We start from the raw sequence: 16,296 nt of genomic DNA on the forward strand, positions 1-16,296 counted from the left end.
CGTGTCCAAGTCTTGAAACATTGCCCACCTTTCACTATGTGCTCACAGTTGCGGACGTTCCTGTGTGTACCTCCATGAGTGCGTTCTGTTTACCTGGTTTGGGCAGAACAGGTTGACCTCTGTCTCACCCACACAATGTGACATTTTCTTGGAGGCCGGCGATGATAGCGGCTGTCTGGGTGGTATAGTACATTTCTCCAGGCTTTGGCCAGTTCTGTCAATGTCACAGGTAGCAGGTAGTTTACCCAGTTTGGTCTGTCTCATGACGTCAGTGCTGACCTTCCAATCTTATCTCCACCTACTGATATACAATATAATCATATAAATTGAGATTTCTAAAACATTTGACTATGGTTTTCATGGTCTTGGAGCATCTGCGAGCTGGCTAACTAACTTCCCTGGTTGCTATGAATGTGCAAAGTGAGTGGTATAAATTTAACAGTTAGATCAATATTTATTTTTAGGTCACTTGGGAGCAGCAGAACAAACTGTTAACACCACACCGACATAATATTACCACTTTTAGTTGTTAGCAAGTTTCTTACATCCAGCAGGTACGGAGCAACATTAGCATTCATTTTGAGTAATTTACTTGAGGAATGTCAGCCCACTCTCTCCTTTTGGCTCAGTTTCCACTAACTCTTGAGGGAAATCCAGCTCCTCAGCTGCTAAATGTTCTACTAACTTTGTCTGCTGTTTGGTGCTGGGCCGATTTTTAACAGAGCTTGTTTGTTAAAAGTGCTGCTTAATGTTGCTGGAAACAATGTCGATGAAGTTGATGAGTTGACAGAACGGTAAAGTTGTGAGTCGTAAAACCAAAACAATGAGCTGAAAGATTGTAAAAAGCTTCATAGAGCTGAGGGAAACAGCAGCACAAAGCACAAACACTAGCACAAAGTCATTCAACCTATTTTCTATTAAGAAAAAAAATTAATTAAACCAACTAAAGTGCCTCTAAACCATCTTCTCTTGCACAGGAACTTTTGTAAATCTCCTTTGATCTACTTTTAAATCCATCATATTAGTCACTTCTTTCATATTGGCCTATTGTTCATATAAAAAGATTGATTAGACCAATTTAAGTGCTTCTAAATAATGTTTTCTTTGGAGAGTAGACTGATCCACTTGTAAACCTTAAAGATACAGTGTGTAGAATTCAATAGCATCTAGTGGAACAGACTTGAAATGTATTATTCATAAGTGTGTTTTAATTGGTGTATAATCCCCTGAAAATAAGAATCATTGTATTTTCGATTACCTTGTAATGAACCCTACATAGGGAGAGGTTCCTCTTTCACGAAGCTCGCCATGTTTCCACAGTAGCTTTTCGCATTTTTTGCAAGTTTCGTATCCACCGTTGGTTCTCCAAGACAGTTGGTAGGGGAGGGAGCAATCTGTGACCTCACCACTAGATGTCACTAAATCTTACACACTGGTCCTTTAAGATTTGTACAGTATTGTGTTTAAATGTTGACGTTAACCATTAAATACTGTATACACATGAAAATCATTTCCATCGCTGTTATGCAGGCTTTGATGATAAGGCGTAGCGCTCTATTTGCTGTTAATGTGGCCCGAAGAGTCTCTGACAAACTTTCAGAGGAATAATCTTTTTTTTTTCAGTGAAGGACTGCATGGGTTTATTTTCTTAGGCGAAACAGCCAAGACTTGACAAGAAATCATTAGTAATGCTTTAATATAAGGCCCAGTGGGAGCAGGAGTGTTGGCTTCAATTTTTATGCTTAAAACTCCCCACGAGCCTGTTATTAGAGTTTCAGAAGCTTCGGGTGGGCCACGGAGAATGCACATAGACACACACGCACCTTTTAAAATCTGCAGCACACTTCAACACAGAACCACAAACCTGCATGGCGTCCTCACCATGTGAAATGCCTCGGCCAGCATCTTTTCTCCTGTTGCAGTGCACTGCTTGTAATTAGGCTGCTGTTGTTGCTGCTGTCACCGCTCATTTTCAACTCAATTGAGGCAGAGGGAAGAGAGCGGCTAAAACAATATTGCCTCAGTCATAAAATCTAGTGTAATTATCCAGGTTTTATGTGCACTGGGGAGTCAAGAATTCCCTTACATGACAAGAAGAAAATTGCAAGCATAAAATTAAGTGCAGCTTCAGAACATCTCGGTACTGGAACCACTGCGCTGCTAAAATGATAAAGATAAGACTGACAGTCATGTTGTTTTCTATTTCATGTTAAGATTGAATTTGCATTCTTGTGCATTTACTGAATCATGGCACTTGATTTTACACTATTATTCACTGACTCGTACCTCCATGAAACCCGTATCCAGCTCCAAACAGAATGAAATTGTGCAGCAACAGAATAATAAACATTATTCATTGCTAATGTAAAATGAGATGTCAACCAAGAAAGATTTGTAGCATTAGTGGCTTTGGTCACAAATTGCTTTCTTCGTATAAACTAATAGAGGACATGCATCAGACCATTTATGTGTTTAGCTTCGGGTGAACAGGTTATTACCATCACGTTACCTGAATGTTTCTAAAAATGTTCTTGGACATTTCTTCTTATATAACAGGAACGTTATCATGGTACAGCCATAAATGTAGAGAAATGACATGTTCTGATGTTTAAGCACCAATTCAGCATCACATTTTCTATGGACAAGTGTTAATGGAGCCAAGGTATATCACTTACTTCAAGCCTCCAAAACGTTGCAACTAAGACCCAGTAGGCATGGATTTGGTCATTTGATAGTGAAAAGGCACTGAGTTAAAGTAGTAGTTGTTATGTGGGGTACATTTTTAGTTTTCTACATTACATATAAGATTTAAACATTTCAATTATTACATTTTAACATATAGCAGGTTCTAACTACACAAGTATAGGAATTTAAATTATGTTGAAGTCACAGTTATGTGTAATCGAGACATCAATACGTCTAAAGATCTCTAACTTACCAACACAATTTAAACCAGTTGAAATGGATGCTTGATAATTTGACTTGCAGTTTAATTTGGCTGCACACTTTATTTGAATTAAGACTTTTTTTAATGCACATTTGAAGCCTTCTTTGTTTGTTTGTTATTTATTTTTTGTTCTCCTTTTTTTATGGCTGAAATGACAATTAAACCTGAACTTAAATTTCAACAAAAGCAACACATGCATGCTTTCTGGGCATGTATGATGACATGATAGCAAGTTATTTATAAGGTTATTTAACTGTTTTTATTCTATTGATTACATTTTTAAGAACTGGTCAATGTGGAGGGGGGTTTACCACAACTAAAATAAACTGTATCTCCCTCTAAAGAATTTAATACAAATAGGACTAGGAACGCAGCACATGTAGGTCAAGTAGCTGATGAGTAGAGTACTGTAGGTGATGGCGGACTGATGACTTGAAAGGTGACTGACTTTATTTTAAAGTATCCTGCTGTATGTTTAACTGGGAGTGATGAGGAAATATGCAACATAGACAGACAAGTTTAAGGTAATTGCTGTTTAAATACTGTTGCGGGCACCACAGTGAACACTCTGTAGCCCAACATGGGTCCACAGACCTGCCGTTGGAAGTCACTGAGTTACACCAGTTGTTCGATGTCCTCCTTATATCTGAACCTGTAATGTTTTTCCATACTGTAATCTCGGTCTGTTCTGCATGTCTGTTCATCCTGGAAGAGGGTTTTTTGGGGGTACTTCCTCATTTGAATTGATGGTTTAAAGATAGAGGGTCTATACAGGTTGTGAAGTCATTGAGGCAAATTTATGAGTTGTGATATGAGGCAATATAAATAAAAACGAATGCTACTTGAGTCTACCGTATAATTGGGCTTTTGGAGGCAGGATTCACCATCCAAACAACCTTTCACCTTATCATCATCACCCCATACAGACATGACTGCAGTGAATTGTTTCTAGCCAAAGCTACCTGACATTTCCTGTTGGTCTGCCAAGAGACATTTCCCACATGGCAAATGTTTTGAAGAGGTGTCTCGTCTCCTGTTTCTGTGACTGAATACCTCTGAGATTGCAACCTTTTGAACAACCACAATTGGGGTGATGCTGTAACCCGTGATGTCGCCTTTTTCAAAGCTGCTTAGATCACACTTTCCGAGTTATCTTTTCACATGGGAAGCCAGTGTGGAAATGGATCTGTGTGGCATGCACCTGCTTTTATGGTACATGACCAGGAAAGCTTCTCTCTCTCTGCAGGGGAATTGTGTTAAGGGCACATTATATGTCTGATTGATGTTAATTTTGCTCATGACAATGATGATCCAATGGGTCTGAGTCAGGAGTCTGATATCATTCTTGACCTAAACCTGCACCGACCTCTCTGACTTATAAGCGAGCACTCTCTCTGTTGATGGATTTGTTATTTCTGATCTCTGGTTCTTCTTCTGCAAGAGCAGCATCAGCTCGTCAGGCTCTGACTCACTCTAAAGTGTCCTTCTAACATTAAATCCCATTCAAATCCCCCCAGTCATTAAAAATAATGTCTGACATTATATTTTGACATTTGAATTTTCTTGCTTCTCAAGTTTGAAACTCATCAAGTATGAACTGTCTGTGACACCATTGCCGACTGATGTAGCAAAACAATTGTAGAAGAGAATAAAATCCATCTCCCTTAGTCTATTTGTCCTACTTCGCTTTAACCATTACTGGTTTTGCCGCATGAGACAAATTACTTTCAGCTGAGAAAGTAGGTTTTATGCAAAGTGTATATCTGCATCATTTCACACTCAAGGTACATTATGTAGGCCAATCCTGCTGCCCTGCTGTAGCAGAAGGAGATAAAAGGATTACGGCCCATATTTTCATGCAAAATTGCTGCTTATTGTCACTGTAACGTCCTGGGTACTTGTCAGGTGCTGCATGCTTTTCCTGTCAGAGGTACTTACAGTTTTGCTAAGAAACATGAGGAGGCGTATAACTGTATACATGTATGTTTATGTATATGAATCTAAATATACAAATGCGAACAGACTGACGGAGAATTCCTCAAAGTAAAAGGTGATGTCATCAGATGTCTTGCTTTGTCTGATCAACAGTCCAAAGCCCAAAAAATATTCAGTTTACTATCATGTATGACAAAGAAAAGCATCAAATCTTCACAGTTGAAAAGCTGTTACCAGAACATTTCAGAAGACAAAAGCGATCATTCAATTATCAAACTATTTGGCTATTTAATTTCTGTTTATCGAGTTAAGTGGTTAATCGATTCATCGTTCGGTTGCTGGAGTGTCTGAGCATCTGTGAACAGTGCAGTGTGGATATTAATGGCGTCACAGCGGACACAGTAGATTTCCACTCTGGGCTGATGGCGAGTTGCCTGTCGCCTACCTCTGTGCCATTTTTAGCCTGCGGCGGCTCTGGCTGGCCTCGTTGCCACCTTGCCGCTCAGTGCCACGTGTGGGCAGGCGCTGGCTGGGGGCCTCTCCTGTCTCCTGGGCTGCTGCTGCTGCTGCTGGGGCTGCATGGTGGGGCTCCCGTGGGACTGGGCTGTGGGCCGGGGTGGGGTGAGGCAGAGAGAGCAAGGGGGCGGGGGGGGGGGACTCGCCGCTGACTGAAGCACACTAGCGGTCTTAAGGAGCGCTGCTGAGGGGAAGTCCTGTGCTTTTGAAGTAGGGACCTCAGAAAGCCTGTTTACTCAGGAGGGGGAGGGGGGAGCTGGCCCGCTGCACAAGAATGCCTGTGTCATGACGGGAGCGGCGGAGAGGAGGAATGCGCTCCACAATCCCAACACTGTAGGAGCCGGGCCACGACTGAGGTGGCAGCCATTTCTTCCTATTTATTTTAGCTCCCTCTCCACTCAATCACTGGCCCTGTCTGCGGCCCTAAGAATCCCTGGAAAAATGAAAAATGGCCTGCGCTTTTATTTATGGCGTTAGATTTCCAAGTGTTTGCCAGCGCAGTATCTTCACCCAATGTGGATGAAATATAAAAGCTGTGATTTAATTTTAATTTTTTTTTTTTTTATGCGTCAATCATTTATTTGCTCAGGGGAAGTTCACAGAGCGTGGAGGAGCTTTTTCAGGAATGCTCTGCCTCACCTTTCTTAAGGTACAGACATCCATACTTAGGAGGCTCTCAAAGAAATCATAGTTCTGTCTTTTAGGGTGTGTTCACGCCAAATATGTTATGAGTGGTTTTGCAAAAGAGTTTACTCTGTACATTCAGTTAATTTAACCAGAAGGGAACACATGGGCACTAAAAAGACATCTGAAAATGTCTTTATCTTCTTCCAAGAGTAACACAAATAGGTTGAATTGTTATAAATAGATGTGCGTCTATTTATCTGATTCTTCATGTGAGCTTAAGTGGTGTGAAGACCAAAGACGGTTAATTCCAGTATAGAGTGCCAACACAGTCATCATGCTTTAGGTAGCCACGAGATTGGAACGAGATTTGTTTTGACACCCGGCTGCCAAATATTCTGACACGGCAGGATGACGGGTCACCGAAACGTCTTTAATACACAAGCTACTTGTGAGTCCATGTGACTTCTGTTTACCAACCCTGGTTTGTTTGTGAATGGGCTGCGTGAACCTACATGAACCCACTTTTTAGCTCAAGGCCAGTGCTGTGTTGCTGGCAGACAGGCAGAGGTTTATGGACATTACCAAATGGAAGATGACCTCCCTCCACTTCAGTTTATATTCAGTTTTTGAGGATCAGATTGAAGATTTGCTCAACTGAGACAAATGCACAAGGGCCCCAGGGGGTCAATGGCGCCACTGATGAGGGGATCAGGCAGGGCCATGGCCACCCTGATATAATCACTGCCCCAATCATTGCATATGCATAATATGCTTCTGAGTATGCACTGGGGCATCATTTCCATAATAAGGGGATAGAAGCGATATGCCCCCCTTCCCACTTTAAAAATCTTTTCATTGTTATATTTTTAACCACAATAATAGTGCTTAATAACTCAACTGTCTGGCCAGCCGTCAGATTCTGGCTGAGAATGTGAATTGAGCTCCTGATTTCAGACATCAATTACAGATCTGTCTCGGTCAATAGCGGGTTGATTTTGTTTGTGTCTCGGCCTCTGGTGGCTGCTGGCTGGATGAAGGCGGGAGGCTGAGCCAACTGATGCTGGCGAGGATGTAGCGGAGAAGCCTCGTACATAGGGAAGGAGATACGCTGCTGCACAGATCTTGTTTAACAGGGTTGGCTGGGGGCCTCTCCTGTCAAATTTCGTGGATACCTTCCACAGTTACAGTTCTTTTAAGTAAAAAAAAAAAACTTCCCTCTTAGTGGAAGGATTGTCACTAAAATGTGGAATTTGGCTCTAAAAAGACTATAATTTTGAAAGATATTGACTCAATTCAACCAATTCATCATAGTAGCTTCAAATAAACTTTTACATACATTTTTGTACAGAACGAGGACTGTTAGTTACAGCAAGAAAAAACATGTGTCAGCGTTCATTTGGGCACCCGACTCTTGTTTCGGGCCAGACTTGAAACATTGTGAACCTCTCCTTTTAATAAACAGCAGGATATAATAAGTCGTAAACCTCTCCTTGAGTAATGTAATGATGGTGTGGGCCTGATAAAACAATCCCTCCTGCCTGCCTGCAAACATTTGAGAAACTTAAACTGCTTAAAACACCTCGGGAGTGCACCGAGGGGGCACATTCTTCATTTCAATTTGAGATCATGTCAAACAAGATTAAAATGAAATAAATAAGAAACTAACAAAAAAAAGTACAATTTTCCACTTAGTCTGAGCCCAAACAAAACAAACCGTATGCGTAATCACAGCCTTACAGTTGGCCGGCAGCTCTCAGTGAATCAAAACAGTCTCGCTCAAAGACGATGATTGATTCTCATGCCTGCCAATATTTCCTCCAACAGGTTTTGAACCTGCGACTCTCCCGCTGGCGGTTTTTATGACCAACAAAGCAGCTGATACCACAGAGGAGATCATTTTTCAGTCATTATAGTGTAAAATTTTATCTCCGCTGAGTCCTACTATAAAGTCTGAAGCCACTCAATCAGGAGACAAGGAGTTGTTTGCTCTCATCAGGATTACTGAAGAGATCCAAATGAAGGATTTCATATTACCCTGAGAGGTTCGACAGAGCAGCCTCGGCTTTCGGAGTGTAAAGCTGAGCAGTATTAGGGAGATTCGAAGTGCTGGCAGGCTATTCCTTCAAAAAAAGAGAAGTATTAGCAATTTCATGGTCTGATCCAGAACCAGCGAGTATAGAGGACCAAATACTGTCAAGTCAGATAGTTTATTTCATTTTCATATCGAGTAGTGACAGAAACTTGCTTTGAAGTCAAATCAGATTTTCCTATTACATAACACAAATGAGGACAATCTGTGAATTGCAAAAATGTGGCCTTAAAACAACAATAGATTGTTTGTTCTTAGAGTGTTATTACTACCAGCTGAAAAATGATCAGTGGTTTGCGTAACCTGATAGCAGTCCAGCAGTGTATATCAGCAGCTTTTACTACTGTGTCACAACCATGTTAACCTCACACGCTCAGAGAGACAGTAACTTGTAGCCTGAGGTCTTATTAACGTATGAGTAATGTCTGAAAACTCAGCCACAGTATGTGAGACAATAATTGAAATACTCAATACTTGGTCACCTCAGGGCGCACAACAGAGTGAAAGGCAGAAATGTTAACTATTGTATGAACGAAAAGTACATTTCAAAATAATGTGGAGGGATGATCTGTAATGTAATGTGCACTGTTATTCTAAGGTGAAAATTAAGATCCAAGAGCTTTTTTTTTCACACACTCCACTCTCCTCAAATATGAGTCTCTAAATTCTCTAAGTTTAGACACTGCCCAGGGCAAAAGTGATCCTATTGACCCTTGTCCCTCAATTATTTCTTCCACTTCCTGTTAGAGGTGCAGCAATTATTTTTATCATCGATTCTTCTTCTGATAATTCTTTGGATTCATAATTCCAGTTTATAAAACATCAAAAAAACTGTGGAAAAAAAAGAAGAGCCTGAAGTAACAAGATAAAATGTGTTATTTTGTGCGACCAACAGTCCAAAACAAAAAAGATATTCAATTTAATAAAACGTAAGACAAGGAAAAGCAGCAAATTATCAAATTTGTGAAAAGTGAAACCATCAAATAGTTGTCTTTTTGTTACCTAAACTATCAATCATTTATCACAATATCACGCTGCTACAACTACACCTGACTGCTCTGTGTTATTGAGCCATTTTGTTACTATTAAGCCATTAATTTATATGTATATTCACAATATTTTGCTTATTTTTGGTAATTATATCTGTTTTGGTGTTGCTTATTGTCAGTGAGAGCCGGGTGACATAGTTTGGTTCTGCTGTGCACCTCCTGTGTTTTAAATGACAGTGAGGTTAAACTTAAATCAATGCAGCTAGACCTTGTGTAGTAGTAGCATGTAGTAGTGCATATTTTGTTCCTAACAAATCAGTTCCTTTATAAATCAAGTGTTGGTTAAAATAGGGCCTTTGTTTAGAAGGATATACACTACCAATTTTGTTTTCAAGCTTACTATCTTGGTCTTTTTTCCTAAGGTAGTTCTGGCTTAGCTTGGACTTATATTTTGGGTCATTATCTTGCTGTAGGATGAACCCCTGACCAACTACGTGCATACCAGAGGGTTCTGCATGGTGCTGCAGAATGCTGTGGTAGCTGACCCTGGATCCAGAAAAACAGCCCCAGACCATCATGCTTCCTCCTCCATATTTGACAGTTAATGTCTCACACTGAGGAACCATCCTTTCGCCTAATCAACGGCGTACAAAACTCCTGCGTGATGAACAGAATATTTTACATTTTGATTCATCAGTCCATAACACCTTCTTCCAGTCTTCAGTAGTCCATTGGTGGTGGCATAAAAAACTGGAAAAATTGTGGTGTTCACATATTTTGGTATATAGGAATATTGCTTTGTATTGTTATTCTCATGTAAAAGCAACACTTACATCTCCTCTTTTCTTGATCTCTGTACAGCACCAGAGGTGGATGTTCCAGAGCTGGATGTTCCCGGAGCTCTCGACTCTGTAGCCAAGCAGGTGAACGAGACAGTCCGCCGCCGCCGCCGCCGTGATGCCGGAGAGGATGACTACAACATTGAAATCCTGCTGGGAGTTGATGACTCTGTGGTTCGTTTTCACGGAAAGGAGCATGTGCAGAATTACCTCCTCACTCTCATGAATATCGTGAGTCACTTTTGCTTTTTGTAATTTTCGCCCCTTAATGCTGCACTGGAGAATCTGAGTGTGAGTGTATGCCTTGATCTTTGTGCTGCACAGTGCTTTCACAGGGATGGGCATCTTAGTAGACAGTACTGTGATTTATTTAGGAATGTTAGACTGTATTGACACCAGTGTAAGAAGCTCACTGTGATAAATACTGCGGAAATCCAGCTATAGAAAGCCTAAATCCTCACACTACTTCCTGCCTGGAACTAGCCTCTGTAACACAATGCAATCTCTTCTTGAGTATTTCTTTCATCACTCTTTCTCAAAAAGAAAGTGTGAGGTATAGTATTCATATCCTGAGATAAATGAGCACTACAGTAGAGTTGTAACATTTATATTCTTGGCATCGATGAACAACAATTCTTTTATTAGCATGCCACAAAAAAAAACAAGCAAACTCATGAACAGCAGCACGCTTACATTCATTATCGTAACTTTATCTCTTCCTGATCCATGTTATCTCATCCACAGTCATTTTTCCATCCTTCTAATTGTAAATGCCTCTTCTCATCACTCTTCTCTGTCCGGCTGCAGTGGTGGGAAACCAAAACAAAATCACATTGTTTTTTAATAAGAATGAAATACCACCTGTGTGTGTGTAAACAAAGTAAATTTCATGATATATTGGAAGGTTATGTTCGCTCAAACATACTGCTGAATTTGTTTAATGTGGCTTTAACCCTCCTGTTGTCCTTAAGTCAAGAAAGGACGGGAGGGAGGTAGGAAGGATGGAAGAAAGGAAGAAGGAAGGAAGAGAGGGAGGAAGGAAGGAAAGAAAGGAGGAAGGAAGAATGAAGGAAAGGAGAGAGGAAGGAAGGACGGAAGAAAGGGAGGAAGAAGGAAGGAAAGGAGGAAGGGAGAAGGAAGGAAAGGAGAGAGGAAGGAATGAAGGAAGAAAGGAGGGGGGAAAGAAAGAGAGAAGGAGGGAGGGAGGGAGAAAGGAAAAGAGGAAGGGAGGAAGGAAGGAAAGAAGCTAGGGGGGAGGAAAGAAAGAGAGAAGGAGGGAGGGAGGAAAGAAGGAAGAGAGGAAGGAAAGGAAGGAAGGAAGGAAAGATGGAAAGAAGGGGGAGGGAGGAAGGAAGGACAGAAGGAAGGGAGGAAAGAGAGAGGAAGGAAAGAAAGAGAGAAGGAGGGAGGGAAGAAGTACAGAAGGAAGGAAGGAAGGAAGGAAGGAAGGAAGGAAGGAAGGAAGGAAGGAAGGAAGGGAGGGAGGGAGGGAGGAAAGAAGGAACAGTCAAAACAGACGGGGGCAATTTGACCCGGGAGGACGACACAAAGGTTAAATGAGTTTCTTACTTATAAACAGACTCTATATTTGTGCATATAAAATAAAATAAAATGTTTTTGTTTCCATCCAAATTCAGTGTAAATTGTAACCATATGTCTATAATAGAATAGTGCCAAGGATATTGCACATATCTATTCATCATTTTAAAAAGTGAGTAGGCTTATTTGGAATTGGTAGCACTATTTTCCATTCAGGGCCATTACACAATTTAACAAGAAATTGAACTGAATATGGGCATTTCCATGAATGTACTACTAATCAGTTGAAAGATCCGGCACAGTTGTGAGACTTTTTTGTAACAGAGGTTGGAGCATCTGCCTATTGAGACTGTATTGGATCAGACAAACTTCACTGTCAGTTTTTTTTTTTGAGAGAGAAAGTCTGCATTAGTAATGACTTAGTTCTGTTTCCCAGAGCCAAAAACAATACAGAAGAGGTTACACTAAACCCTGTAATCTGTCATAACAATCACAAACTGTTTGTAACTGTTCATGATCTGATTATATGAGCTGACAGTTAACAACCGCTTCTCTCCTGAGTCCTCTGCTGGAGTTCAGTGTTGTATCAACCAGTCTAGAGTGATCATAGACACAGCATAGACACACAGCTGTTGGGAAGTCTAATTTGCACCATGGTCCACACTGTGATGCCAGTAGTAAACTCTGTAGAAATGATCCCCTCTGTTCAAACACAAAAAAGGTGTGCCTTTAAATCCCAAACAGGGATTATCCTACCTACTGTTTGCTTGTTTTTGAGTGTATTCGTACATCAGCAGGGTCATATAAACCTACAGTGCAGAACTTTTTACATATAAATGAGAATCTGTTACATTCAAGCTCTCTCCAAACAAGTTCAGCCAATGCTGATTAAGCCAATCCCTGCTAGGTTAATCTCTCTGTATATTTCTGGTATCAGGTTTGACATTCCCGTGCTGGCTGGATGAGTGCATACAGCTCATGCTCTATGGGCAGAGCTGGCTAACTACGGGTTAGCTCTCTGCTAACTTGAATGGGGATAGAATAATTTAATCGTACTGGACTCAAATCTAATCAACTGATCAAATTCTGATTTGATTTGATCTCATTTTGCGGGGGCTGTGTGACACTCAAGACAATTTATTCACCATTTAACAGCAGTAACAGTAGCGACGGAGTACACCGGAGCCTATGACATAAGCATGTGTTGGTAGTGTTATTGTAATGACTCTCATTGCCAGAAGGGGGAAACAAAATTCTCGTACTCCAGCTTTAATCAAGTTTCTCTTCACTGGCATTTCACAATTTATTCAGACAGTCATTTGCTTTGGGAGGCAGATTAATGAGTTTTCTCATTAAGTTGTCGCAGATGCTAAAGAAAACCCTCGCTAGTGGTGGAATAAATTAGCAATTGGTGGCATCATTTGCTGGTTGTATAGCAAGGAATTCCTTTAATGAGGCATTTTAATGTAGATGGAAAGCAGACACAATACTTCTGCCCCACTGTTTTCATGTTTTCTACAGAGAGTGGCTTTACGGTGGAAGCTGCTGCTGCTGTTCCTCAGCAACATGTCTGCTGATGATCAAAGCCTACCACAGGGACTGGGGATGGGCTGAAGATGATTGTTTACCCTTACGCAAGCGTACATATATATGCATACAAAAATATATATACTGTAGATGAATGACACGTTGTGGGGGAGAATAATTAGACTTGAAGCATAAAAACAGTTGGCAGTATGCTGGAGAAATCAAAGAAACACACCTGATTGATAAGCAGGTTATTGTTTTGGATCAGTTGACGCTCCTGTGTATCAGCAGGAGACATATGAGCCACCTGCAAACAGGATTCTGCTGCCACTGATTTCATCAGAGAGATATCAAGTGTCTCACTGTTTTAGCTTGCTATCTGTTGATGGCAGAAAGGACTGTCTCTATTCCAGATGACTTGACATATATTTCCTGCAAAAATCATTGTCCTATAAATCTTTTAGAAAAATCCCATTTAGCTAGCGCTGCAAAAGATAATCCTTTCAAATGCATATGCAAGCACGGATTGCGTAATTTTGTTTGCACTCTTTCTCTGCAGTCCTTTACCTTTTTTCTCTAATGTGAGAAAACACAACATTGTCTCTTTCGCCCTCAGTTGCTTTATTTCATACCAATGTGCTTCATCATTTGTGGTTGGATCAAAATTACAACCACACTATCACAAAGGCTGTTTTTACTAAACAGAATGTTGTTATTAAACATATATTTGGCATTTACTGTACTGCAGTTTCTTCTTACTTACTGGCCATATCTCTGCAATAAGCTAATATCAGCTGATATATTGGCCTGGCTGATTTATTTATTTGTCTGCTCTAATAGGTCAAACATGACCTATTAATTAAAATCTTGACTTCTGAACTTCATGAACTGAACAGATTTTTACATTGAACTTCTTCGCAAACATTTGCTTATTTCCTCTTCCAGCAGTAGTGGAGCAACATTATCATGTTGTGGTTTAGTGCACATGATGAATATTATATGTATCCGTATTTGCTCCCTTTTAGCCCTTTAGTATTTCTTTCTCTACTAACACCTTAGGGAAATATCTGGCTCTTTAGCTGCTAAATGCTCCACTATGTCCACCAGCTAGTCACTAACTGTATCTGTTTGCTGTTTGGCGCTGAGCAGGTAGTGTACAGTGGCTTTTTAGAGCTTTTTCTCTGAAAACAGCTGCCTGCTGCGGCTGAAAACGACACAATGAGAGCGCTGAGAGTGAACCAAAACAGTAAAGTTCAGCAGTGTTATTATGAAAATATAGATTATAGCTGCTTTACGTCAAAATCATACAAGCCAACATTTTGTCTTTTGACTGTTTTCTGACCTATTTAATAATTTAAGATTTTTCAAATATAAGATACTTGACTCATCTCATAACTTTATTTCATTTAAACTCATATTGTTTACATTATGCCGCAGTCACATCACAAGTCACAATTCTGACTTATGGTACAAACTTTCACTTATGTCGAAATTTTGACTTTTCAAAAAAGATCATTTTCATCATTATTTTATATTATATGTCATCAATTTAACTTAGTGACAGTGTTTTTTTATCTCTCTTTGCCCTTTCATGTATGGACGTATTTTATTCTAATATGTTGTCTCAGTATAATGCAATGCAATTTAGCATTAACACAAACTACAGCTTCCAAAATGACCATAAAGTTGGATTAATGGACCAAAAGCTTTATAACCATCATAAGAGGCAGAGCTGTTAGTGTTACCTACCTAAAAACATTTAAATGAGTGAATATACATGAGAAACATTGCTAAGTGTCTCTCTCTCTCTCATTGGTTGCTATGGCTGGTGCTGATAGTATTATGAGGTTATTGATGGTGTTTTCCAGTAGAGGTCCCTGCTGGCTTCGACTGGAGGCAGCTCGGGCGCTGGCCTCTGAACGCTGATGACTGTGAATGACAACAGTGTCTTCTAACCCGCTGCGTCTGTTTGTCTGCACAGATCTCCGGCTCTTGTCTCACTCTATATGGCTTGATTCTTATCTCTCTCGCTCCTCGCTGTTTCTCTCAGATTCACACTTTTACTCCCCTGTTCTTGTCCTCTTCTGTTCCTGTCTTCTCTATTCTCTCCTCAACTATCATACTTCTCTTCTCACTTCACTTCACCTCTGCCCTTTTCCTTTTTTTCATTTCCTTCTACTCCTATCTTCCCTCTTGCCTTTTCCTCTCCTCTTCTCCCATCCTTTCTCTCCTCTCCTCTTTTCCTCTTCTCTTATCTCTTTTCATCTTTTCCTCTCTTCTCATCTCCTCTCCTTACTGCTCTTCTCTTCTTACCTCTCCTCTCCTCATCTCATCTCTTTTCTTCTCCTTACATCTCCTCATCTGTCTCCTCTGTACTTCTCCTTTTCTCTCCTCTCCTCATCTCTTCTCATTTTTTAAAATATTCTCCTCTCCTTCTCTTCCTTCTTGTCTTCTCTTTTTCTTCTCTCCTTACTTCTCCACTCCTCTTTGCATCTCCTACATCCTCTTGGTTCCTCTCCTCTCTCCATAATTCTCTTTCTTTATCTTCTCATCTTCACTCCTTACTTCTCTTCTTTTTTCTCCTCTCCTCTTCACTCCTATTTTTCCCTCATCTTTTCCCCTCTCCTCTTCTCCTCTTCTCCTCCCTTCTTCTTTCTCTTCTATCATCTTCTCTTTTCTCCTGTCTTCTTTTTAGTCTTCCTATGTTGCTCTCCTCTTCTCTCCTTCCTTTTCTTCTTCCTCTTTCTTCTCCACCTCTTCTTTCCTATTCCCATCTCCCTCCCTTTGATTTATCTCCTTCATCAAGGATCATTCTTCAAGAGCCTCCACTTCCCTCTTCTCGTCATCCTCCAGTGAATTACATCTTATTAGACCATTTAATGAGCTTGTATTCATGTATGCACTGTATGTACCTACTGTCACTAATGTCATCACCAACAATTTAGTGTTTCTGGAACATTCACACAACCTCACATTCACTGTATCACTATATTTAGTGCCGTTCCAGATTTACATTTGGTCCCCAGTCTCCAATAAATGAGATTAACAATTAAGTCCTTTCTTTTATTGTCACATCCATCCTTAATGAAACTCTATTAGCAAGTGAAGCTCAGGCTTTCTTACTTATCTCCATGTCAGAGTGAATCAGACAGATCTCTGACGGATAATCAGAGTATCCGTCTTCTGTCTTTGCACTCTTCTGTTTGATTTGTGTCCGTCTTCATCTCTCTCTGTCTCGTAACATGCATGGCTGCACAATACATTCAGCCGTCCTCTGCAATCTAATTT

At 40.4% G+C, this 16,296-nt stretch overlaps 1 protein-coding gene across 1 annotated transcript in view; it reads left to right on the plus strand.

Annotated features, from left to right (window-relative positions):
• Window positions 1-16,296, plus strand: part of adamts3 (ADAM metallopeptidase with thrombospondin type 1 motif, 3) — a 137,417-nt gene that overhangs the window by 51,629 nt on the left and 69,492 nt on the right. The window contains exon 5 of the mRNA XM_062417928.1: window positions 9,971-10,173. Within this exon, the coding sequence (XP_062273912.1) occupies window positions 9,971-10,173 (203 nt within the window). The remainder of the gene's footprint in view (window positions 1-9,970; window positions 10,174-16,296) is intronic.

This window comes from Scomber scombrus, chromosome 4 (genome assembly GCF_963691925.1).
Source record: "Scomber scombrus chromosome 4, fScoSco1.1, whole genome shotgun sequence".
Classification (NCBI taxonomy): domain Eukaryota; kingdom Metazoa; phylum Chordata; class Actinopteri; order Scombriformes; family Scombridae; genus Scomber; species Scomber scombrus.